Source organism: Malus sylvestris, chromosome 15, assembly GCF_916048215.2.
Source record: "Malus sylvestris chromosome 15, drMalSylv7.2, whole genome shotgun sequence".
Classification (NCBI taxonomy): domain Eukaryota; kingdom Viridiplantae; phylum Streptophyta; class Magnoliopsida; order Rosales; family Rosaceae; genus Malus; species Malus sylvestris.
The window spans coordinates 41,116,848-41,140,988 of NC_062274.1; the positions used below are offsets into that span (position 1 = coordinate 41,116,848).

At 40.7% G+C, this 24,141-nt stretch overlaps 1 protein-coding gene and 1 long non-coding RNA gene across 7 annotated transcripts; both read right to left on the minus strand.

Moving 5' to 3' along the window:
• Window positions 1-448: 448 nt before the first annotated feature.
• LOC126601266 (uncharacterized) lies at window positions 449-1,189 on the minus strand. The gene is made up of 2 exons (XR_007615704.1): window positions 1,017-1,189; window positions 449-797 (listed from the first exon to the last, which is right to left on the minus strand). It is a non-coding gene; the product is annotated as an uncharacterized LOC126601266 (long non-coding RNA).
• A 6,529-nt stretch (window positions 1,190-7,718) lies between these two features.
• On the minus strand, window positions 7,719-10,894 carry LOC126601871 (uncharacterized). Of its 6 annotated transcripts, none has more exons than XM_050268639.1 (5): window positions 10,280-10,894; window positions 9,947-10,038; window positions 9,455-9,617; window positions 8,796-8,876; window positions 7,719-8,273 (listed from the first exon to the last, which is right to left on the minus strand). In XM_050268639.1, exons 1-5 carry the CDS (start codon window positions 10,466-10,468, stop codon window positions 8,091-8,093), a joined length of 708 nt encoding a protein of 235 aa, XP_050124596.1. In that variant the 5' UTR covers window positions 10,469-10,894; the 3' UTR covers window positions 7,719-8,090. The 6 variants fall into 6 exon arrangements, 2 of the variants coding, with proteins under 2 accessions (XP_050124596.1, XP_050124595.1); XM_050268638.1 differs by having other exon boundaries at window positions 9,455-9,620; XR_007615844.1 differs by having other exon boundaries at window positions 8,150-8,306; window positions 9,404-9,617; window positions 10,123-10,412.
• Between the last annotated feature and the right edge of the window lie 13,247 nt (window positions 10,895-24,141).

Below are 24,141 nucleotides of genomic sequence, written 5' to 3' on the forward strand. Positions count from 1 at the left end.
GTTGGGAAAGTGGTGCCTCTTCGGTTTTCGAACAAGCAATCCTGTCGGGGATCTGGCTCTCGAGATTCGGAGAACGATGCCTCTTCGATTTTTGAGAAAGCAATCCTGCTGGGGGTCTGGCTCTGGGGGTCTGGCTTTCGAGATTCGGAGAGCGGTGTTTCTTCGATTTTTGAGAAAGTAATCATGTTGGGAGTCTGGCTCTCGAGATTCGGAGGGCGGTGCCTCTTCGATTTTGGAGCAAGCAATCTTGTTGGGAGTGTTTTCTCGAATGTGAGTAAAGGTTGGGCATGTTTGCTAGTCTACCTTGCCACGAAGCACAGAGGTTGACACACAAGGACTTTCCAATTATCCAGCGGTGTTACTGTTCCTTTACCATCTCTTCGATTTTTGAGAAAGTAATCATGTTGGGAGTCTGGCTCTCGAGATTCGGAGGGCGGTGCCTCTTCGATTTTGGAGCAAGCAATCTTGTTGGGAGTGTTTTCTCGAATGTGAGTAAAGGTTGGGCATGTTTGCTAGTCTACCTTGCCACGAAGCACAGAGGTTGACACACAGGGACTTTCCAATTATCCAGCAGTGGTACTGTTCCTTTACCCTCTCTTCAATTTTTGAGAAAGTAATCATGTTGGGAGTCTGGCTCTCGAGATTCGGAGGGCGGTGCCTCTTCGATTTTGGAGCAAGCAATCTTGTTGGGAGTGTTTTCTCGAATGTGAGTAAAGGTTGGGCATGTTTGCTAGTCTACCTTGCCACGAAGCACAGAGGTTGACACACAGGGACTTTCCAATTATCCAGCAGTGTTACTGTTCCTTTACCCTCTCTTCGATTTTTGATAAAGTAATCATGTTGGGAGTCTGGCTCTCGAGATTCGGAGGGCGGTGCCTCTTCGTTTTTGGAGCAAGCAATCTTGTTGGGAGTGTTTTCTCGAATGTGAGTAAAGGTTGGGCATGTTTGCTAGTCTACCTTGCCACGAAGCACAGAGGTTGACACACCGGGACTTTCCAATTATCCAGCAGTGGTACTGTTCCTTTACCCTTGTGGGTAATAATATGGTAGCTAGACCTTCAAAATTTATGTGTCTAAACTTTGTTAGTGTTGTTTCTTTGCTATTGTTTTACCCTTCTTGGTCAGAGCGATGTAGTGGGAGCTGCAAGCTTCACGTGTCTCAACTTTGTCAGAGAACTTTGGCAAAGTTATCTGTGGTACCCATGAGCTACTGTTGCGTGTGGGAAGTGGGTGATTGAACAGTACGATTCATGTGCTTTCTACTTTGCCAGAAATGTTCGACAGAATGCCCATAATTTCCGCAAAGCTGAGTGTGCGTGTGACAGTTGCTGACAAGGCTGGAAGAGTAGGTGCCTCTTCGATTTCTGAGATCGGCCCTTGTGGTCTCTGAGTAGCCCAACTTTTGAGAAAGCAAGCCTCTTCGATTTCTGAGATCGGCCTTCGTGGTCTTTGAGCAGCCCAGCTTTTGAGAAAGCAAACGCCTCTTCGATTTCTGAGATCGACCCTCGTGGTCTCTGAGCAGCCCAGCTTTGAGAAAGCAAACGCCTCTTCGACTTCTGAGCAGGCGCCTCTTCGATTTCTGAAGCTTCGTCGAGTGCAGATTTTTATAGGGGCTGACATTAAGTTCCAAAGCACACTTGAATATCCACCAGTAGAAGCTCCATTCTTGCACTTCTAAGATCTTGATTTGTCCGACCTCTTCTCTCTTCAACACCTTTGAAAATGTCTGGCCCCTCCGACCGTCGTTTTGACTTGAACCTTATTGAAGAGGCAGCCTCGCCTTCTCCAGACAACATATGACGCCCATCCTTCGTCTCCCCTACTGGTCCTCTTACCGTTGGGGATTCCGTGATGAAGAATGATATGATCGCTGCAGTAGTGGCCAGGAACCTTCTCACTCCCAAAGATAACAGACTACTTTCCAAACGGTCTGATGAGTTGGCTGTTAAGGATTCTCTGGCTCTCAGTGTTCAGTGTGCAGGTTCTGTGTCTAATATGGCCCAACGCCTATTTGGTCGAACCCGCCAAGTTGAATCATTGGCGGCTGAAGTGATGAGTCTCAAACAGGAGATTAGAGGGCTCAAGCATGAGAATAAACAGTTGCACCGGCTCGCACATGACTATGCTACAAACATGAAGATGAAGCTTGACCAGATGAAGGAATCTGATGGTCAGGTTTTACTTGATCATCAGAGATTTGTGGGTTTGTTCCAAAGGCATTTATTGCCTTCGTCTTCTAGGGCTGTACCGCGTAATGAAGCTCCAAATGATCAACCTCTGATGCCTCCTCCTTCTAGGGTTCTGTCCAGTACTGAGGCTCCGAATGATCCCCCTCCGGTGCCTTCTCTTTCTGGGGCTCTATCGACTGCTGAGACTTCTCCTAAGCAACCTTTGTGAAGGCTCCCTCTTGTTTGTTTATTTTGACTCAAGTATATGTACATATTTGTAACTTATCGGGGATATCAATAAATAAGCTTTCCTTCATTTCAACGTATTGTGTTAAATACACCAAAGCCTTCTTCGCTAAGTTCTTTGAATTTTCTTTTGTTGAAGCTTGTATGTTGAAGCTTTGTGAGTGGAACATGTAGGTTGAGGTAGTGTTCCCTTAATTTCCCGAGTGAGGAAAACTTCTCGGTTGGAGACTTGGAAAATCCAAGTGACTGAGTGGGATCGGCTATATGAATCTTAGAACGCCATTGTGTTCTGTCCTGTGTCATGTCCTCCGTTAGATCCAAGTACTCTAAGTCTTTTCTTAGGGTCTCTTCCAAAGTTTTCCTAGGTCTTCCTCTACCCCTTCGGCCCTGAACCTCTGTCCTATAGTCGCATCTTCTAATCGGAGCGTTAGTAGGCCTTCTTTGCACATGTCCAAACCACCGTAACCGATTTTCTCTCATATTTCCTTCAATTTCGGCTACTCCTACTTTACCCCGGATATCCTCATTCCTAATCTTATCCTTTCTCGTGTGCCCACACATCCAACGAAGCATCCTCATCTCCGCTACACCCATTTTGTGTACGTGTTGATGCTTCACTGCCCAACATTCTGTGCCATACAGCATCGCCGGCCTTATTGCCGTCCTATAAAATTTTCCCTTGAGCTTCAGTGGCATACGGCGGTCACACAACACGCCGGATGCACTCTTCCACTTCATCCATCCAGCTTGTATTCTATAGTTGAGATCTCCATCTAATTCTCCGTTCTTTTGCAAGATAGATCCTAGGTAACGAAAACGGTCGCTCTTTGGTATTTCTTGATCTCCGATCCTCACCCCTAACTCGTTTTGGCCTCCATTTGCACTGAACTTGCACTCCATATATTCTGTCTTTGATCGGCTTAGGCGAAGACCTTTAGATTCCAACACTTCTCTCCAAAGGTTAAGCTTTGCATTTACCCCTTCCTGAGTTTCATCTATCAACACTATATCGTCTGCGAAAAGCATACACCAAGGAATATCATCTTGAATATGTCCTGTTAACTCATCCATTACCAACGCAAAAAGGTAAGGACTTAAGGATGAGCCTTGATGTAATCCTACAGTTATGGGAAAGCTTTCGGTTTGTCCTTCATGAGTTCTTACGACAGTCTTTGCTCCTTCATACATATCCTGTATAGCTTGGATATATGCTATTCGTACTCCTTTCTTTTCTAAAATCCTCCAAAGAATGTCTCTTGGGACCCTATCATACGCTTTTTCCAAATCTATAAAGACCATGTGTAAATCCTTTTTCCCATCTCTATATCTTTCCATCAATCTTCGTAAGAGATAGATTGCCTCCATGGTTGAGCGCCCTGGCATGAACCCGAATTGGTTGTCTGAAACCCGTGTCTCTTGCCTCAATCTATGCTCAATGACTCTCTCCCAGAGCTTCATTGTATGACTCATTAGCTTAATACCCCTATAGTTCATGCAATTTTGTACATCGCCCTTATTCTTGTAGATAGGCACCAAAGTGCTCGTTCGCCACTCATTTGGCATCTTCTTCGTTTTCAAAATCCTATTGAAAAGGTCAGTGAGCCATGTTATACCTGTCTCTCCCAAAACTTTCCACACTTCGATTGGTATATCGTCTGGGCCTACTGCTTTTCTATGCTTCATCTTCTTCAAAGCTACAACCACTTCTTCCTTCCGGATTCTACGATAAAAAGAGTAGTTTCTACACTCTTCTGAGTTACTCAACTCCCCTAAAGAAGCACTCCTTTCATGTCCTTCATTGAAAAGATTATGAAAATAACCTTTCCATCTGTCTTTAACCGCGTTCTCTGTAGCAAGAACCTTTCCATCCTCATCCTTGATGCACCTCACTTGGTTTAGGTCCCTTGTCTTCTTTTCCCTTGCTCTAGCTAATTTATAGATATCCAACTTTCCTTCTTTGGTATCTAGTCGCTTATACATATCGTCATAAGCCGCTAACTTAGCTTCTCTAACAGGTTTCTTCGCCTCTTGCTTCGCTTTTCTATACCTTTCACCATTTTCATCGGTCCTATCCTTGTATAAGGCTTTACAACATTCCTTCTTAGCCTTCACCTTTGTTTGTACCTCCTCATTCCACCACCAAGATTCCTTTTGGTGTGGGGCAAAGCCCTTGGACTCTCCTAATACCTCTTTTGCTACTTTTCGGATACAACTAGCCATGGAATCCCACATTTGGTTAGCTTCCCCCTCTCTATCCCACACACACTGGGTGATTACTTTCTCTTTGAAAATGGCTTGTTTTTCTTCTTTTAGATTCCACCATCTAGTCCTTGGGCACTTCCAAGTCTTGTTCTTTTTTCTCACTCTTTTGATATGTACATCCATCACTAACAAGCGATGTTGATTAGCCACGCTCTCTCCTGGTATAACTTTGCAATCCTTACAAGTTATACGATCCCCTTTCCTCATTAGAAGAAAATCTATTTGTGTTTTTGACGACCCACTCTTGTAGGTGATCACATGTTCTTCTCTCTTCTTAAAGAAGGTGTTGGCTAAGAAGAGATCATATGCCATTGCAAAATCCAAGATAGCTTCCCCATCCTCGTTTCTCTCCCCAAAACCATGGCCACCATGAAAACCTCCATAGCTTCCCCACGTGTTGAACTCAAGTGGATTCCATGATAATAATGATATCAACACGCTGACTACACTTGAGTTCATTGATGATTCCAACGGTTGGGTTTAAGATATTACTTTGAAAATGACATAAGAAGAGCCCTTAAAAAAATATTGAACAACATTGATGGCCAAGGAACATACCAGAGTCTCCACCTCACTGCTTTCAGCTTCAGGCTCCTTAGACAACATGGGTTTGAGGTCTCCCAAGGTATGTAATACGTGAATTTTTTGTTATTTATTGTTATAAACGATAGATAATCTACAAATAAAGACATTAGACACAGAACTTTCAAATGTACTTCTAGTCATAACTTGTATGCAAGTTAGATGTATTCAGGACCTTCATGGACGATAATGGAAGTTTCAAGGCATGGCTTTGCAAGGATGTAAAAGGAATGTTGAGTCTGTATGAAGCTTCATATTTTGCTTTCGAATGAGAGAACCTCTTGGATGAAGGCCTTGCATTCTCAACCAATTATCTCAAGAACCTCAGTGGACCTAATGTTACCAATGGACTAGCAGAACAAGTGAGTCATGCACTTGAACTTCCACTGCACCATAGAATGCAAAGGTTAGAAGCTAGATAGTATATTGAGGCATACAGAAAGATGCCGGATGTAAATCAGGTGCTACTTGAAATTGCCAAGCGAGATTTTAACAGGGTGCAATGCACACTCCAAAGGGATCTTCAAGAAGTATCAAGGTAACTTTTTCCCCCTATACATGCAATACACATTTGGGAAGAGAGAATTAAACACAGCACTCATATTACAACTGCATATATGTTTTAAACCATCAAGGTAATTATATATTTACGAGCATAAGCATTATCCTAATTCAATCAGTGTTTGCTTCATTAATATTGCGTTTAGCGACTCGTTTTCTCTCTCTCACTCTCTCCCTCTCTCTCCTAGTTTCTCTCTCTAGAAACCCCGATCTAGAGCTTCTTCTCTGGCTTCAATTCTCAGCCACCACCCCTTGCTCTTGCTCAGGTAAGCGCAACCCGCCATCTTCCTCCTCTTTCCAATCTCCTTCTTCCCTCCTCCTTGTCTCTTTCTCTCCTTCCCTCCTCTGCCTTTTTCTTCTTTTCCTCCCTTCTCACATTCTCTGCTTCATCCCCCTCCTTGCATCCATCTCTTCCTCTCTTCCTTCCAGTCTCATTCGTTCGTTTGATTCCCAGTTCTCTTTGAGTTTATCTCAATTTTCCCTGAGCTAGGTTCTCAACTATCCCCTGAGCTTATCTCAGATATGGGCTTCATGCCCCTTATTCGGCATCTTTTGCCTAATTTTACTGTTTTCTGTATTTTAACTTTCTGTCCTCCCTTCTCTTTAGTTGTGATACTACATCCCCATCCCACCATGTACTCAAATAGGCAGGCTCCGATCAGGAAAAGGATCCCAAATCTACTACCCACCTTCATTTCCCATCCCCCAACCAGCATACCTATGCCGGATCCCCATTGAGGCCAAGTGTTGGGTATTTTACATACCCCCTTAGCCTCACCCTCTACCAAAAAACAGTTTGTGCAACGTAGGTACCTTCGTTGTGCAAAATCAAAAAACGTTGCCTGAAAATTAGCCCAATGAAACCTTCGTCGCACGCCAACTGTCTCGCCAAGGCAGTGAAAGCAGGGTTTGCATGACGAAGAAGCAACCCACATCGCGCAAAGTGTCTTTGCGCGTTGTATGTCCCTACATCAAGCAAAACTCCTTTGTGCAATGTAGGTTATCTATTGCGCAAAGGCACTTTGCGCTAGGGGTGGGCACTTAGAACCGAAAACCGAAACCGAAACACGAACCAAATCGAACCGCACCAAACGGTTTGGTTTTGCGATTTTGGAACGGTTTCGGTTTTGAAACCGAACCGCAACATAGAAAACGGTTTGGTTTCGGTTTTGACTTTTGAAAACCGCACCGAAACTGAATAGCACCGCAAATATTAATAAACATTTAATTAAATGTTCATATTAAATTTCATGTTTTAATTGGTTGTTTGTTAGAATCCATGCACTTAGTATGGACTCAACCACACTAGAATATCATCATTCATCACTTTCTTTTGTTCATTAAGTTGAAGGACCTTTGTTATTTTATACCATCACACACACACACATATGTACAAGGCTGGACTAATCTTGTTATCAAGAGTCAAACAATGATCTAATGAAATCCACTCATTTGAAGCATGATATCACATATTCTAGTATGAAAATTTTGCTCACGTTTAATGAATTCAAAGTTATTCAATTTGTATTATGTTATACCTCGTACGGGACACCCTTTTGTTGCACAAACATGTTTTAACATCACAACTGCATGCAACATGCTAATTGTTTATATAACAAATGTCTTTTTCTTATTGCTACTGGGAAATGCTTATTAATATGTTAAATTGCAAATTGTACACTTTTTTTCTTAAAAACCAAACCGAAATCGTTTGAAACCGCACCGAACTGAACCAAACAGTTTGGTTTCATTTCGGTTTTGGCTTCAAAACCGCACCAAACCGTGCCCACCCCTACTTTGCGCCACGCAAGGACATACGTCACGCAAAGCAGTTTTGCACAACGTAGAGACATGCGTCGCGCAAAGACAACGCAGGTTGCTTCTTCGTCGTGCAAACCCTTGTTTTATTTTTTTTTGGCAAAAATATTTTTTATTTAATTTTTAATAAATATTGTAATTAAATTATAAACAACAAGATGTTTGAACATAAAAGAAAAAACTACAAGAAGTAGTCTACTAGACTTGATGCATCAGGCTACTGGGTATCGACTGGGCAAAGTGGCTAGGAGGTCAAAGGTGGAGCAAGATTAGGTGCTGGCATCGGGATTTGAAGGCCGGACATCTGTAAGGCCCGTAAGATCATACTCATCTTCTTATTCTGGGCTGAAAACTGGGCTGCAATCTTGGTTTCTCAGGCTGCTGGTTTGGCCTCCCAGGCTGCTTGTTGGGCCGCAAGCTGACATTTTAGGATTGCCACTTCCTCCGTCAGGGCTATGACTTGTCCTGTGGTCGCCATGCACTGAGCGACTGAACCGACACTAATGACGTCGATGATGCGAGCACCTGGGATGCCATAAGAATAGCCTCAATAAGGGGTGTGGCTCCCCAATCAATGTAGCACTCACGGCTGAAGCAGTAGGTGTTGATAATACGGGAGGCGCATTGGTCACACTCCTACAACGAGTGATCAACTATGACATCTATACACTTTTTGAACCATAAAAATATAACATTAGAAACTAATCATTTCTTGCATTTGAAACTAATCAATTAGCAGCCAAAGTAATATAAAATCCTTTCTTGCATTTGTTCACATATATATAAAGCAGTATTGCAAAGGTAGAAACAATACTAGATGCACAGAAAAGTAAGAAATGTTATTAGCATGAAAAGTAATTAGATTCAAATACAGTGCACCATCCTAAAATTCCTTCTTAAAAACCATTTGCAATGCATGGCTTTAAACGTCAATACCTCTCAACAACATATATCTACACCTACATGTCAAACCCTCTCAAGCGCCCCTCTTGATAGTTGAAGAAATATTCAGGAATCAGTCGTCGTTCACTAGTAATGTTCGAAGCAAGAAACATGAGAAAGCAAAGCACTAGCAATTTGGAGGGAAATACAACCCAGAGAAGACCAAGTAATAATAAATTACAGCAATTGAAAACATGAGAGGACTCCAGGACTTACCAAAATTTTGGATGGCAAAGTATTACTTTGCAAGACAAATATCCTTGTGGTAAAGCACACCCTCTTTGTTCTAAATATGAGCTGCCATGTGATAAAACGTAAGAAATGAACCATTTCTCCCTTGGACTCCAATAGGTTGCAGAGAAGATATAGGAAACAAAGGCAATATACAGATTAAGGGAACAAAGGCAATACCAAAGTTCATTACATTTAATAGTTCTCAAAGCAAATTGAAAGCTTAAGTACATGGAAGATATGGTTGGCTTGTGGCTACCATTTGAAATAAAAGCAGTAATTCAATGATTAAATTGATTGACATCATGATAATATCATCAAGTTCATAGCTAGCCAGCTAAGGTAGAGAGAAAGTTCGAAAGGATAAGAGGTCGTCAGTTGGCAATTGTTACATGATTTATATATTGGAAATCTGCCTTAATCCAATTATTAATCCTAAAAGTGTATCTTACGACATAGGCGCATTGCAAATACGAGACAAAACCCCTCCTCTGATAACTCTCAAGCAAGCATGTAGCTAAAGAAAGATAAATAGATTATGCATGCAGCCAATAGCTATTTTAATTATGTTTCTAATTTTTAAATTCTCATACCAGGAATTTGAAATGCTATTTGAAGATTTTGGAGGGTTTGATAGGCTGTACATGAAAATGCTTGCCTGTGGTATTCCAACTGCTGTTCACCTGATGTGTATTCCTCTGTCTGAGTTGGATATCTGTCAACAATTGTGAATAAGGTGCACTGATTTTACTGAGGAGATTCGCGATGGGCTGTTCACCTGAGGTGGATTCCTCTTTCTGCTTACATCTGCTACTTTTACAAATAGATTCATTAGTCCCCTCAATGTTCCTACTTTTAAAAAGAATATTTACACAAGCACAAAGATACAAAAATTCAATTGATATTGTTAGTTTAATGCCCAAAGATAAAGGCATAATTTGCAGGGAACTTCTATGAAAAACTTATACTCTGTCTTTCTTTTCACATGGAAATTGTGCAGAACAGTTAGAACCATTATGCATCATCTTGGAGAAGCTAGTTTAAAGAAATTGCAGTAATGTCCACTAAGAAGAAAAATTACGGGACAGAATTGTCTAAACCCCACCAACAACAATGAAATGGGTGTGATAGATTACCTCTCTAAATCAAATCCACCAATTCCAAGAACATAATCCAGGTTAACTTTTCCAAACTCTGTCCGCTTGAGTTGGGCCATGCGATTGATTTTCTATTTCCAAGACAATACATTCCGTTCCATAAAATAGTCATTATTAACAAACATGATGAAAGGAAAAAAAAACAGGTTACAAACCTTAATTCGTTGCACCAAAGAAGCAATTTGAAGTGAGCAATTTTTTTTTTTTTTTTTTTACAAATAATGATGCCCCAAAGGAAAGGGCCACACTATTTTGAGTTTTCAAGAATCACCATCGTTCAATTTGAATGTAGTACAGTGTAAATCAGTGCACCTTATTCACAATGATGCGGTCAGCATAAGCAATCTGCTCTGTTGAACAGCAGTTGAACAGCATAAGCAATACCGGCGATGACGAGAGCAACGGTGGTACGGAATCGATGGTTGTGACCGAGGAGATTCGCGATGGGCTGTCCAACTCTTGGAATTGTTTTGTGACCGGGATCGATTGATGCAGCGTCATCAGAAATCATCGGGGCCGGATCAGAACCCCCGGTCGCTGATAGCGAACATAGGGGTTGGAGTGGAGTCTCCCACAGCACTGAGAGCCAATTCACGGCGGACCTTTGCAAGGAAGGGTGCGAATACGCATCCACGGTCTCGCGAGTCGAAGTCCCGCTCACAGTAACCATAGCAGAAAAAGGAGGTGGGTGGGTGTGCACAGGAGGGAAACCAGGATTCGAGAAGGATGAGAAGGAGGCTGGCTGGGTGCAGTCGGGAGGAAGGCTACGCGAGACGGAGTGAGGGAGAGGGCGAGATGAGCGAGAGGGATGAGGAGGAAGGACTCCTCCATTTTGTCCAAGTTATTTGCGAAAATTCAAAATAAGCGCCTATTTTTTACAACTTGCGTGAAGCAGGAAAGAATTATGACGTCGCGTTATTAGCCTTTGTGCGACGATCTCATTGTAGCGTTGCGCTATTATACTTGGACAAGTTAAACCATATCAACATTTTATATTATTTTTTTTATAGAGATAATAAGACAAAAATAAATAGTAATATAAAATGTTAACGTGGCTTAACCATAATCACACAAATAGGAGGGCATCAGAAGTGGAGGGAAGACAATCCTTGTCCATTATACTTTGCGCACTAACCCATTTAAAACTATTTAATAAATATACATACCATTTAATTTCTTAAGTATTATACGTACAAAATAACTAAATTTAAAGCTACTTAATAAATATATACATACTATTAAACTTGATTTGATACACATTCTACGATCCAACCGTCAAACTTGTTTGTATATACTTCGAGATTGCATACGCCAAAAATCGCAAAAAACAAACATTCAGAGATAAAGTAACAGAACAAAACTTTTCGACGGTTATAAACGAAAAATCATGATTTAACGATTATTTTAACTTCCATTTTGATGATTTTTTACAGATACACTCCTTGATCCTATATGAATACAATGAACTAATTCAATTGTCAATTTAAAATATTTACACTAGTGGATACCACAAAATCTTATGTTATACTTAATGAAAGTATAAATAAACTCTTTTTAGTGAATCTATTATTTTGATGGGATACACATTCTACGAAACTAGTTTTAACGATCCAACCATCAAACACGTTTGTATATACTTCGAGATCGCATATGCCAAAAATCGCAAAAACAAACATTCAGAGATCAAGTAACAAGATAAAAGTTTCGACGGTTATAAACGAAACATCACGATTTAATAATTGTTTTAACTCCGATTTTGATGATTTTTTACATCTACACTCCTTGACCCTATATGAATACAATGAATGAACTCGATCTTCAATTTCAAATATTTACACTAGTGGATACCACAAAATCTTATGTTATATACTTAATGGAAGTATAAATAAACTCTCAAGTGTTAGTGAATCTATTGTTTTGATGGGATATGCATTTTACAAAACTAATTGCAACTATCCAAGCGTCAAACTTGTTTGTATATGATTTGAGATCGCATACGTAAAAAACAAACATTCAGAGATGAAGTAATGAGACAAAACTTTTCAACGATTATAAACGAAAAATCATGATTTAACGGTTATTTTAACTCCAATTTTGATGATTTTTTTACAACTACACTCCTTGATCCTATATGAATACAATGAACTAATTCGATCATCAATTTAAAATATACACAAATGGATATCACAATATCTTATGTTATACCACAAAGTCGTTGACTTTGAGTGACGAATGCACACCTTCGTTGCACAAGATTTTGGTGCCAAACCAAGACTTTTACTGCTTTTGTCCCAACATTGCACGACGAAGGTGTTCCTTCATCGTGCGAAGATGTTTTGCTCGACGGCTGTCTTTGTCGCGCAAAGTTTCGTTGCACAAAATGCCTTTGCGTGACATTTTGTTGTAACCATTGCGCAAACATACTTTGCGCGACGTAATTTGCTTTGTCGTGCAAGTATGTTTTTGTACTAGTGCTGTATGATACTTTGTTTGTATATATTTGCAGGGGTTCATGAAGGGGCTTTTGATTTGGTGTCTACTTTCTCGGTCCAAAGTTTGACTTCATCTGAGGCTGTGACGTCAGTGGCGGGTGTAGTGTTTGCTGCTGGAGATTAGGGTTTTTTATTTTCTAATTTTTACTGCCTTCAGGCCTAAGCTTATGTGGGCTTCCCATTGTATCTTGGGTTGCTGCACTTATTTTGCTTGGGCATTTTAATTTTCCTGTAGTTGTTTTCCGGGTCCTTTTTGGACCTTATACTATTTTTTTTTTCTTAAAGAAAGTTGACTTTCTAATCAATAAATAAAAAGGTGGAGGGTGGATATAGGCTTAGCTGAAAAGTTGAGCTTCACGAGAGACAGATTGATGAAGTATTTTTTTGGTCGGTTGGAATCATCTTTGAACCTCAGTACAGTCATGTCAAAAAAGAGCTGACAAAACTGGTTGCTCTAGTAACCACCATTGATGATGTCTATGATGTTTATGGTACTCAGGAATTTTTTTTTTTTGGACAAATAGGAACCTTTCATTAAGGGCAAAGCCTAGAAGCCAATCAGCAATACAAGGAGAGAAAAGCTACACACAACAGAGAATAGAAGGTAAATAGAACAAGAAGCCAACCAAGGACTCGCCCAAGAGCTAAGACTAGGAGAAGATAGAGCACGACACAAAAGCGGGGCTGAGGTCCAATCTGCGATTCTCCAGTCTCCATTCCAAAATAATTAGGGGGGGCAGGGGAGACCATCTTTGGATAAAATATGGACTAGAAAGGATAGGGGCCTTATGACCCAAACATCAGAGCACATCCCTCTTTTACAGTGCGACGCAACCTAGTCGGCTGCACTATTCGCTTGACAAGGAATCACCTCCAGTTGATTGAGTGAAAATGAGAAGAAAGATTCCAAATTTAGATAAGCAACGGAAATATGGTCTAGTTGCCTTTCTTGAAATCGCCCTTTATGTAGCTAATAAGCTCCAGAGAGTCAGATTCAAAAGCCACATCTCGAAAGTTGTTATGTATCGCTGAGCAAACAACAAGAAGGGCTGCCTTAGCCTCAGATTGCAGAGAGGAGGAAGATAGGCAAGGAGTGGAAATGCCAGTAAAGATAGCCCCGTTGGAAGATCGGAAGACAACTCCCAAACCAGATTGAAGATTATCACTTGACCAAGCACCATCAAAGTTGGCCTTGGTAATTCCAATTGGGGTAGGGGCTCCCAATGCTGAGGATGAGAGATTATCGATCTAGGAGAAGGAAGACTGAATCCCTCTGGAGTTGCATTTGCCTTTATAAACTCCGCAGCATCCCGAGAAGCTTTCTCGGTCGTATACTCCGGCGAAGGGACTGAACCATTAAAAATACAATTACACCTAGTTTTCCAAATCTCCTAGCAAATAAAGGCTACCGTGGTGTATACCCAAGAATAGGCATCAACATTAATGCCCGTGGCCCTTTTAAGCGCGAAAAACCACTTATCAAAAGTTATGATGCTTGATCGATCAATTCGGTAGTTAAGGAAGCTAGCAAACCAAACTCCAATAGTCCAAGGGCATAGGAAAAGGACATGCTCCGTCGACTCAGGGAACTCTTTGCACAAAAGACACAACGGGCTTTGGGCAGCCCTTCTGGTGAATAGGGTAAGCATCGTAGGTAAGCAATTAGTAGCCACATGCCAAAGAAATAATTTAATCTTGGGCAAGGTTTTAGTCCTTCACATCACCTTCCAGAAAGTATCCCCAGTTTGGTGAGAACTCTGAGATTTACCTCTGCATAAAATTAACTCCCTCGCTCGAGGAATATGAGAAAAGTTGTAGCCGGATTTCACCGAGTAATCGTCATTTTTTGTATGGGGTCAGATTAGACAATAAGGTGAAATCCTATCCCCAATACAGGTTAATACAATGCTTCTGATATCATTAAGAGGTAGAAAATGGCTGATTTGGCTAGTATCTCACGAACGAGAAATTGGGTGAATGATATCTTTCATTAGGAAATGGGCGGATTTAGGGACCATGGTAGAGGGATGCAGTAATCCATCATCCACATTCATGATCCATTTGTCTTTCCAAATGTTAACAAAAGCACCATTCCCAATCTGCCAACGAGCACCCTGATTGATGATAACTTGACCCTTAAGAAGGCTACTCCAGGCCCACGAAGCACGGGATCCCTTTGATGTAGATATAGCCTCCACATTAGGAAAGTACCTCTCCTTTAAAACCTTAGCCCAAAACGAATCCGGTTCTTGAATAAGATGCCAAAACTGTTTTGCGAGTAGAACCTTATTGAAGTAAAAAAAGCTTCTAAAACCCAGTCCACCAGCCGCTTTTGGGAGGCAAATGATTTCCCAACTCCTCAAATGGATCCGGCACTCGTCCTCATTTTAGCCCCACCAGAAGTTCGTAATGAGAGCATCCAGTTCCCTGCAAAGCGTTAGTGGAAACAAGAAACAATTCATTTGGTACGTAGGAATTGCATATGCCACAGCTTTAATAAGAACTTCACGTCCCGCTTGAGATAGAGAATTTATCTTCCACGATTGAATTTTCTGTTGAATCCGATTTTTGACATAGGTCAGTGCTTCGGTCTTTGACCGGCCCCATATTGTAGGTAAACCAAGATACTTCCCCGGGTCCGGGGAGTTCGACATATTTAAAACCGCACAATCTCGTCTCTAGCTAATTGAGGAGTGTTTGCAGAAAAGAACAAGGTGGATTTATCATAATTGATCTTTTGTCCAGATGTTTCACAATAGGTGTTGAGGATGTGGATAAAAGCACTACAATTTTGTGGGGTGGCCTTCAAGAAAAAATGGGAGTCATCAACAAATAATAGGTGTGAAATGATGGGCCCACCTTGGGATAAGGCTAAACTCTGAATGTCCTTCTCATTGCATGCTTTTGTTAGCCGAGAAGACAAGGCTTCTGTAACAAATAGGAAAAGATAGGGGGATAGGGAATCCCTTTGTCTAATGCCCCTAGAAGGCTTCAAACTATCACCATCCCTTCTGTTTAGAGAAATCGAGAATGATACTGTTCGAACACAGGACATGATTAGGAAGATCAACCGACTGTGGAAACCCATCTTGATCATCACTTCTTCCAACAAATCCCACTCAACTTGATCATAAGCTTTGTTCATGTCAACCTTAAGCCCCACCTCATAATTCCTCTTTGATTTCTTGTTCTTCAGATAGTGAAAAGTTTCATGGGCTATGAGAATATTATCCTTGATTTGTCGATTCGTCACAAAAGCACCCTGGTGGTGAGAAATAAGAGATGAGAGGATAGGTTTTATTCGATTGGTGAGGATTTTGGAGAGGATCTTATATGAGCAGTTACAAAGGCTAATGGGATGGAATTGGGAGACAAATTCGGGGTTTGGGATTTTTGGAATAAGCACAATGTTTGTGTGGTTCGTCAGAAGGGAAATGAGACCATGTTAAAAGAATTCTGAAGTAGCTTCATTGATAATTTCATTGATGTGTTGCCAGAAATTATGATATAACAACCATTGGAAACCGTCAGACCCCGAAGCTTTTAGGCCCCCCATCTACATACAAGCCTCTATGACCTCAGCCATGGAGATAGGTTGGGAAAGAAAGGAGTTCATTTCTTACGTAACGACCTTTTGGATACCACTTAAAGCCTCCCACGAATCCTTGGGACCATCCGAAGTGAATAGAGATCGAAAGTGACCTTCAAACTAATTGCAGATATCCACCTCATTCTCAATCCAACTATCACTTCCCCCTTAATCTTCATAACTTTATTATATTGCCTTCTTTGGATTGTAGTGCGATGAAAGAATGTTGTATTTGAATCCCTGTTTTTAAGCCACTTAATTCTTGACCTTTGCAACCAATAGCTCTCATCTCTTTTCACCCAGTTGACTTTCGATTCTTTTTTTTTTTTTTGAAATTCAATAGGCTTGATCCTGAATATCATTGATCCTTTCAAGAGTTGCCAAATTTTTGTTTATTTCTTTACGGTTGTTTTTAAACTTGGAGTTGCTCCACTTTGTCAGTGCACTGCTACAACAATTAAGTTTAAACAACCACCGCTAAGAATAAGAACCATGACAATTTTCATTCCAAGCATTTGAAATTACAGAGGCACAATTAGGATCAGTATTTCAGTAGGCTTCAAATTTGAAAGGTTTTGGGAAGGATACAAAATGAGGACAAGTATTAATGATAAGAGGTTTATGATCAGAACCCATAAAGGGGCCGTGGGAAACACTGGTATTCGACCAGTATTCCATCCAAAGATTGTTAGCCAGGGCCCTATCAAGCCTTACTTCAATTAGAGCCCAATCCTCCCAATCACGCTCCCAAGTGAAAGGTGGGCTCGAGAAGCCCAAGTCAACCAGCTCCTTCCTTTGCATAAAGTCCTTTAAAAATCTCCAACGACCCATCTCCCACTTTCTGCCTCCACGCTTTTCATGCGGCCAAACTAATTCATTGAAGTCCCCCACACACATTCAAGGAAAACCATTAGCTGTAAAAGATCTAGTTTGGCTGTCCCATAAGGGTCTTTTGTTCTCCGCTCGGCAGGGACTATACATCCAGGTAATACGCACCACTGATCCTGTAGCAAACTCTTGAACACAAGTGTTAATGGCATTAACTAAGGAGGAGAGAATTTGTACCTCTAAACTATCTTTCCACCAAAGGTATAGACCCTCAGATTGGCCGATTGCTCCTACAAAAAACCCGTATTGATATCCCATGGTTCTTCGGATACTTTCGATTCCATTACCTCGCGCTTTCGTTTCCGAGAGGAAGACAATAGAGGGCTTATTTAGGCGAATTTGCTTCCGTAAAGCATCAATTGTCGAGTCCAGCCCAATTCCTCGATAGTTCCAAGCAAGGTAGATCATTGATGACCCGTGGTTGTTCTAAGCCAGCCAGCCACCGCCTGGAAGATTATCAGTATCCTCCACATCATTTTCCTTAATTACCTCCACTTCAATTGGGATAGGATCCCTAATTTCCTTATCAGGGACAGCATTCTCTGAAGTTTCCTTGAAGAAGGTGATCTCTTCCGCCATATTAACTTGAACTTCCATCAACTGATCTCTCTGCTGAGATCGTGTGACCATACGACGAGCTGCGTAGCTGGCATAGTTTCTTATGATTCTTTGTCCATTCCCACGAGCCTTGAGCTGAGTACAGTTGGAAGCAGTGCCCTCCGAGCATTGATTTCCCACCTCAATAACTAGGGAAGGAGCAAGAGTAGTCTTTGATTTTTTTTTTTTGGGGTTGCAGTGATAGCTCAGAGTTGGTGAAAGTTACCCTTTTTTGTTTCCCCATAGTGGTAGTTGGTAAAATAGGAACCTGAGAGTTAAGCACAATTCCTCCCACTTGGTTGTATTGAAGTTTGAGAGGTTTTTTCCCAGGGAAAAAATGGTCCATCCTTGGGTTTAAAAACTGGGCTGGTGTTGGATGATGAGCTTTCAGAGGTGGGTTTGGTGTGGGGGTTCAATAAAAGAGATATTGGACTGTTATTTGGTTGGTAGGTGGGCCTTGGGTGGGTAATGGTGTTGAAAGGATTCTTACTTTGGAAATAATGTGTGGGATGGCTTAGAAAAAGGAAGTTTTGTTGCAGAGGGTAAGAAGGGGATAGTTGGAGGGTCAACTCGGTTTTGGGGGCCTCAGCAGCCGCATTTACCAGAGAGGATAGGACGTTTTTGGCCTCCAAAGTAGACGGGTTGGAGGATGAGGCACCATCTGTCGTTACGGTTGTCTTGGATTGAATTGATGTGGCTTTTCCACCGCCACTTTGAGGGGTTCCAATGGTCCTTTCTTGTCTAGTTCAAAAAGGTGTCAGAAGTAGGGGCTCCCCTAGTTCCAGCTGTCCATCTTCTGTGTCCCTCATCACTGTTAATCGGCGACTGGGTTTCGTTCGTCACCAGAGCACAGGTTTGACGGATTGGGTCCACAAAGATCTAACTCCTATAGTTGTTTCCCGTCGCTGGTTGAAGGTCAAGGCCTAACTGACATCCAGAGTTAATAAGCTCAAGCCTTCCACAAGTAAAACATAGGGTATGGATCCTTTGAGTTTCATAATAGAACTCAACCCTGGACGGCTTCTCTTCTTCTCTGGCTAGCCAAAATCCTGTTGGGATGGGCTTCCTAGCGTCCAGTTGCAGACGGATATGGAGGAAACCCCAGACACCATTGAGGTATTGAAAAGGATCTTCCACCTGCAACACCTCCCCATAAGCCTCCCCAATGGTTTTTGCGTTTTCCACCGAGTATTGACCAAGAGGGACACCATGGAGCTGGACCCAGTACACTATAAGGTGTGAAGGGATCTCTTCAAAAGCTAGATCTTTCGGCCATAACTGGGCAGAACAGCAGAATCCCGCCACATTCCATAGACCCTCTTCTATGATCTTGTTAGTAGTAACTTGATCTGGTGCGGTAATGGTAAAGGTAGTGTCTGATTTTGTTGATACTCAAACTTCTCCCATATATGCCCAAGCCTTCTTGAGAAGATGGACAGAAGCTCCACGGTTCGGTGGTTTGTCTGCAAAGATGAAGGCCACCATACACACCCCTCCAATGGCATCAACAAGGTCAACGTTGTTTTGGAGCTTAAGGAGAATATTATTTGCATCTAGTGTGTCGATTTCCATTTTCGAAGTAGGGAAATAGGTCTAGGACCAAAAGATCTTGAGGATATTCCAGATGGGTGGTGGACTGAGATAATGGAAGTAGATGGTACATGTAGAGCCTGAGATTGTTTGGTTATATAACTGTGTTAAATGTTCTCTAGTATAGTACATGATGCAGATTTTGGTAGCAAGATCTCCAACAGTCAAGTCTATTGTGTGATTGATGGATATGGTAAGTAAATGCTTAGTAGGTTGTGACTTCTCTCTAGATTGATGTTTGGATGACGGTTCTGAACTGGGAATAGGTAAGAGTGATCTGAGCAGAGTGTAGAGCACTATAAGGCTATAGATTTGGAGAATCCTATGGGAGTTAATTTGGGATGGTGTAGCAAGTTTGTTTCTGGAGATAATTGACATGGGGAGAAGAGAAATAGGGAGCAGTGGAGGGCCAGGATGGTGTCAGCCACGTTTTTTTTTTTCTTTCTTCTTTTCTTTTTCTTCTTCTTCTTCTTCTTCTTCCTCCGAATCTGCCCAGATTCGGTTTTTTTTTTTTTTTTTTTTTTTTTTGAGGAAGATGAAGACGAAGGAGGAAGGAGGAAGGAGGAAGGAGGAAGAAGAAGAAGAAGGAAGGAAAAAATGAAAAGAAAAAAAGTTGCAGTCGGAGGAAGAAGAAAAAGAAAGAAGAAAAAGAAAGAAGAAAAAAAAAAGCCGAATCTGGGCAGATTCGGAGGAAGAAGAAGAAGAAGAAGAAGAAGAAGAAGAAGGAGGAGGAAGGAGAAGGAAGAAGGAGGAAGAAGAAGAAAAAAAAAAAAAAAAAAAAAAAACTTCCCCAGATTCGGAGGAAGAAGAAGAAGAAAAAGAAAAAGAAGGAGAAGGAGAAGAAGGGGAAGGAAGAAGGAAGAAGGAAGAAGGAAGAAGGAAGAAGGAAGAAGGAAGAAGGAAGAAGGAAGAAGAAGAAAGAAGGAAAAAAAAAAACGAATCTGGGCAGATTCGGAGGAAGAAGAAGAAGAAGAAGAAGAAGGAATAAGGAGGAAGGAGAAGGAAGCAGGAAAAAAAAATTCCCCATATTCGGAGGAAGAAAAAAGAGAAGGAGAAGGAGAAGGAAGAAGAAGGAAGAAGGAGAAGAAGGAGAAGAAGGGGAAGGAAGAAGGAGGAAGGAAGAAGGAGAAGGAGGAAGAAAAAAAAAAGTTTGCAGTCGGGTGGAAGAAGAAGAAGAAAGAAGAAAGAAGAAGAAGAAGAAAGAGGAAAAAAAAAAATCCCCAGATTCGGTGGAAGAAAAAGGAGAAGGAGAAGGAGAAGAAAGAAGAAGGAAGAAGGAGAAGAAGGGGAAGGAAGGAGGAAGGAAGAAGGAGAAGGAGGAAGAAGAAAAAAAAGTTTGCAGTCGGGTGGAAGAAGAAGAAGAAGAAAGAAGAAAGAAGAAGAAGAAAGAGAAAAAAATAAAAAATAAAAAATTCCCAGATTCGGAGGAAGAAAAATGAGAAGGAGAATGAGAAGAAGGGGAAGGAAGAAGGAGGAAGGAAGAAGGAGAAGGAGGAAGAAAAAAAAAAAAAGTTTGCAATCGGGTGGAAGAAGAAGAAGAAGAAGAAGAAAGAAAGAAAAAAAAAACGTGTCACAAAAAAAAACGTGGCTGACACGTGGCGCCACGTCATTGTCCACATGGGCGCCACGTCACAATTAACGGCAAATTTAACAGTTTGACTAACGGATGTATGAGACTGTCCCAAAATTTACACTTTAGGTATGACTCTGAGACGAAAAAAACTTGATGTACTAAATGTTGAAAACCATGAAACATGAGGGTAGTAAATAGTCTTTTACCCATATATATATATATATATATATATATATATATATATATATATATATATATATATGCTGGATGGTTATTAGCACTAATATAGTGGAATTTATGTTAGTTTTTTGTTCAAATTTTCAATATTTATTAGACTAAAATGTTTGTATTTAATTTAAAAGTCATGTGATATTCAATATTTAATCTTTCAAAGCTCCAAATATTTTTTGGTGTTAAATACTTAGAAAGCCATTTGACTGGTTTTACTAATATATACAAAAAAGTGTGATTGGAAGATGTTAAACACGTAAAATCCATTTTACTACTTTACTAAATATATACAAAAAAAAGTGTGATTGGATGGTACTGCATATGATATCTGTTGGAAAGTATTAGTATTTTGGTTTATATATAAATTCCAACAAAAAGTTTATATGAATTTTTTTTCAAAGAGGAAAGGTTCTGGTCGTAGAAAAAGTCATTAATAAGCAGGCCCGCCCGGAGCCAGTGCAAATTGTGCCCCTGTTTAGGGTCTAAATTTGATGGGGGCACCATAATTTTTTGCAGTATGTATATAGGTATGTAAAAAAAATTCGCAAACACTACAGTGTACCAGCGTCTTCTCTTCGTCTAATCGTCTTCTGTTCTTCGCAAGTCGTGATACCATGGAGTCAAGGCACGACCTCCCAACTCCCAAGCCCAAATTGCAGTTCTGTGATCGTTCGTTGTTGTAACCCAACCCAAAGGCCAGATCCAGATCCAATTCCTTTTTTTGTCGGGTCGGGTCTCGTCCACCCAGACCCAATGGTCTGCCTCTGCCTCCGGCCCTCCAAGGCTCCGCTTGTTCAATACCCTCTCTCTCAGGTCTTAGCGTCACCAACATATTTTTTATTTCAATATTCTCACCTTTTTTCACCTTAATTTTGATTCGAATTCAGGTTCAATTATTCATTTTCTCTCTCGTCTCCAATTTCCAAATCTGAGAATCAAATAGTTAGACGTGAGAGGTTTGCAAGACTACAAAACTCAAGTGGCGACTGTAAATTGCAAAACCACGCTCATATGATGAACAACCTGCTTGATTGCACTTCAGTAATACGTCTTTGTCATATCTTTGAGTTTGGTTTCGAACTTTCATGTCCAATTAGGTCTTGATCATGTATATGATTTCTCTTTTTGCTTCATTTGAATTGTTTCAGTGGATGGTGTATTTATGTTGAATCATTTGGTTATTATAGAAAATCAGTTTGGTTTCAACCAATTGTTTTGAAGGAAAACTAATGAAAATAGCTTGAAAATTTTGAATTTTAACGATAAGGACAAAAATAAAGGGTAAAGTGAATAGTACCAGGATTGATTTTTTAGTGTAAAAACATGGTTTTTTTTGTTAAAGTGAATAGTACCAGAAGTTTTTCGTTAAAGTTCCCTTGTTTTGATTGAATTATTCAATAAGGTTTACAACTCATACTTATATACATGAGTATATGCTAAACTAGGTAATTACATGTTGACTTATAAAACTAGAAACTAAATAATACAGAAATACTTTCCCATATATGTAATAAAGGACCAAATTCTCATCCCTGATTCTCGCAATCTTTAACACCCCCCTCAAGTTAGAGTGTCTGTTGATCACACTTAATTTGCTAAGAAGACTTTCAAACTGGGAGGTACTCAGTGCTTTGGTGAATAAATTTGCCAATTGTTGTAGAGTTCGCACATGGGTAGTTTTGACAACACCTTCTTGTATCTTTTCTCAAACCAAACGGCAATCAATTTTGATATGTTTCGTCTGCTCATGGAACACGGGGTTGGACGCAATATGAAGTGCAGCTTGATTATCACAAAACAAAGTAACTGGTTGTGAATGATTAACATGTAGATCATTAAGCACATACCTTAACCAAGTTATCTCACAACATGTATATGCCATGGCTCTATATTTTGCCTCCACTGTTGATCTTGCTACTATGGTTTGCTTCTTTATTCTACAAGATATAAGTGAGTTTCCAAGCATGATGCAATAGCTCGAGATTAACCTTTTTATATCTTTGCATTTTGCCCAATCAGTGTCGCAATATGCTCTCAATTGAAGCGAGCTTGTGGAGTAAAACATGATGCCTTGCCCTGGTGTCCCCTTTATGTACCTCAAAACTTGATGTGCTGCATCTAAGTGCAGTAGCCTGGGCTTGTCCATAAATTGACTCAAAATGTGGACAGAATAAACAAGGTCTGGTCGTGTTATTGTCAAATAAATTAGACGACCAACAAGTCTTCTATATGTGGATGGGTCTTCCAGCAATTCACCATCTTTCTACGTGAGTGCCAAGTTTTGATCCATAGGAAAACAAGATGGTCTTGCTCCAAGAAAACCAGTGTTTTCTAATATATCTAAGGCATACTTTCGTTGTGACAATGATGTGCCTTGGGATGGCTTTGCAACCTCGATGCCCAGAAAATACTTCAACTTTCCTAGATCCTTGAGTTTGAATTTGCTAGCCAAAAATTCTTTTGTCTTCTTAATAAACGACAAATCATTACCTGCCAATATCACATCATCCACATACACAAGGATAGTAGTTAGACTTGTGCCTTTGAATCAAATGAACAATGAATAGTTCGCATTGGACTGCCGATAACCTGCAGCCTTGAGTGCAGAAGAAAGCTTAAGGAACCATTATCTCGAAGCCTGTTTAAGTCCATAAAGAGATTTCTAAAGTTTGCATACTCATGTCTCCCCCTTTCGTCCGTATTCTGGTGGGAGTCGCATGTAAACATCTTCAAGTAAGTCACCATGGAGGAAGGCATTATTGACATCAAGATGATATAAATGCCAACCCATAGCAGCAACAACAAGAAGTAATAATTGAACCACGAGCAACTTAGCCACAGGAACAAATCTTTCTTTGTAATCAAGACCTTTGACTTGTGTATACCCCTTGGCGACCAAGTGTGCCTTGTAGTGTTCCACAGAACCATCTGGATTAAGTTTGATTTTATAAACCCATTTGTATCCATTGGGTTTCTTCCCGGGAGAAAGATGTTAGAGAGTCCAAGTGTTATTGGCTTCAAGAGCATAAACCTCATCTCTCATGTCTTGGCACCATTTAGGATCCTGAATCGCTTGCAAGTAACTTTGGGGTTCTTTGGCAATGGAAAGAGAGGTGGTAAAGGCACGGTGAGTGGGAGACAAACGATCATATGATAAAGATTGAAAGAGAAGGTGAGAAGTACTACCTTTATATGATCCAACATTAGAAGTTGA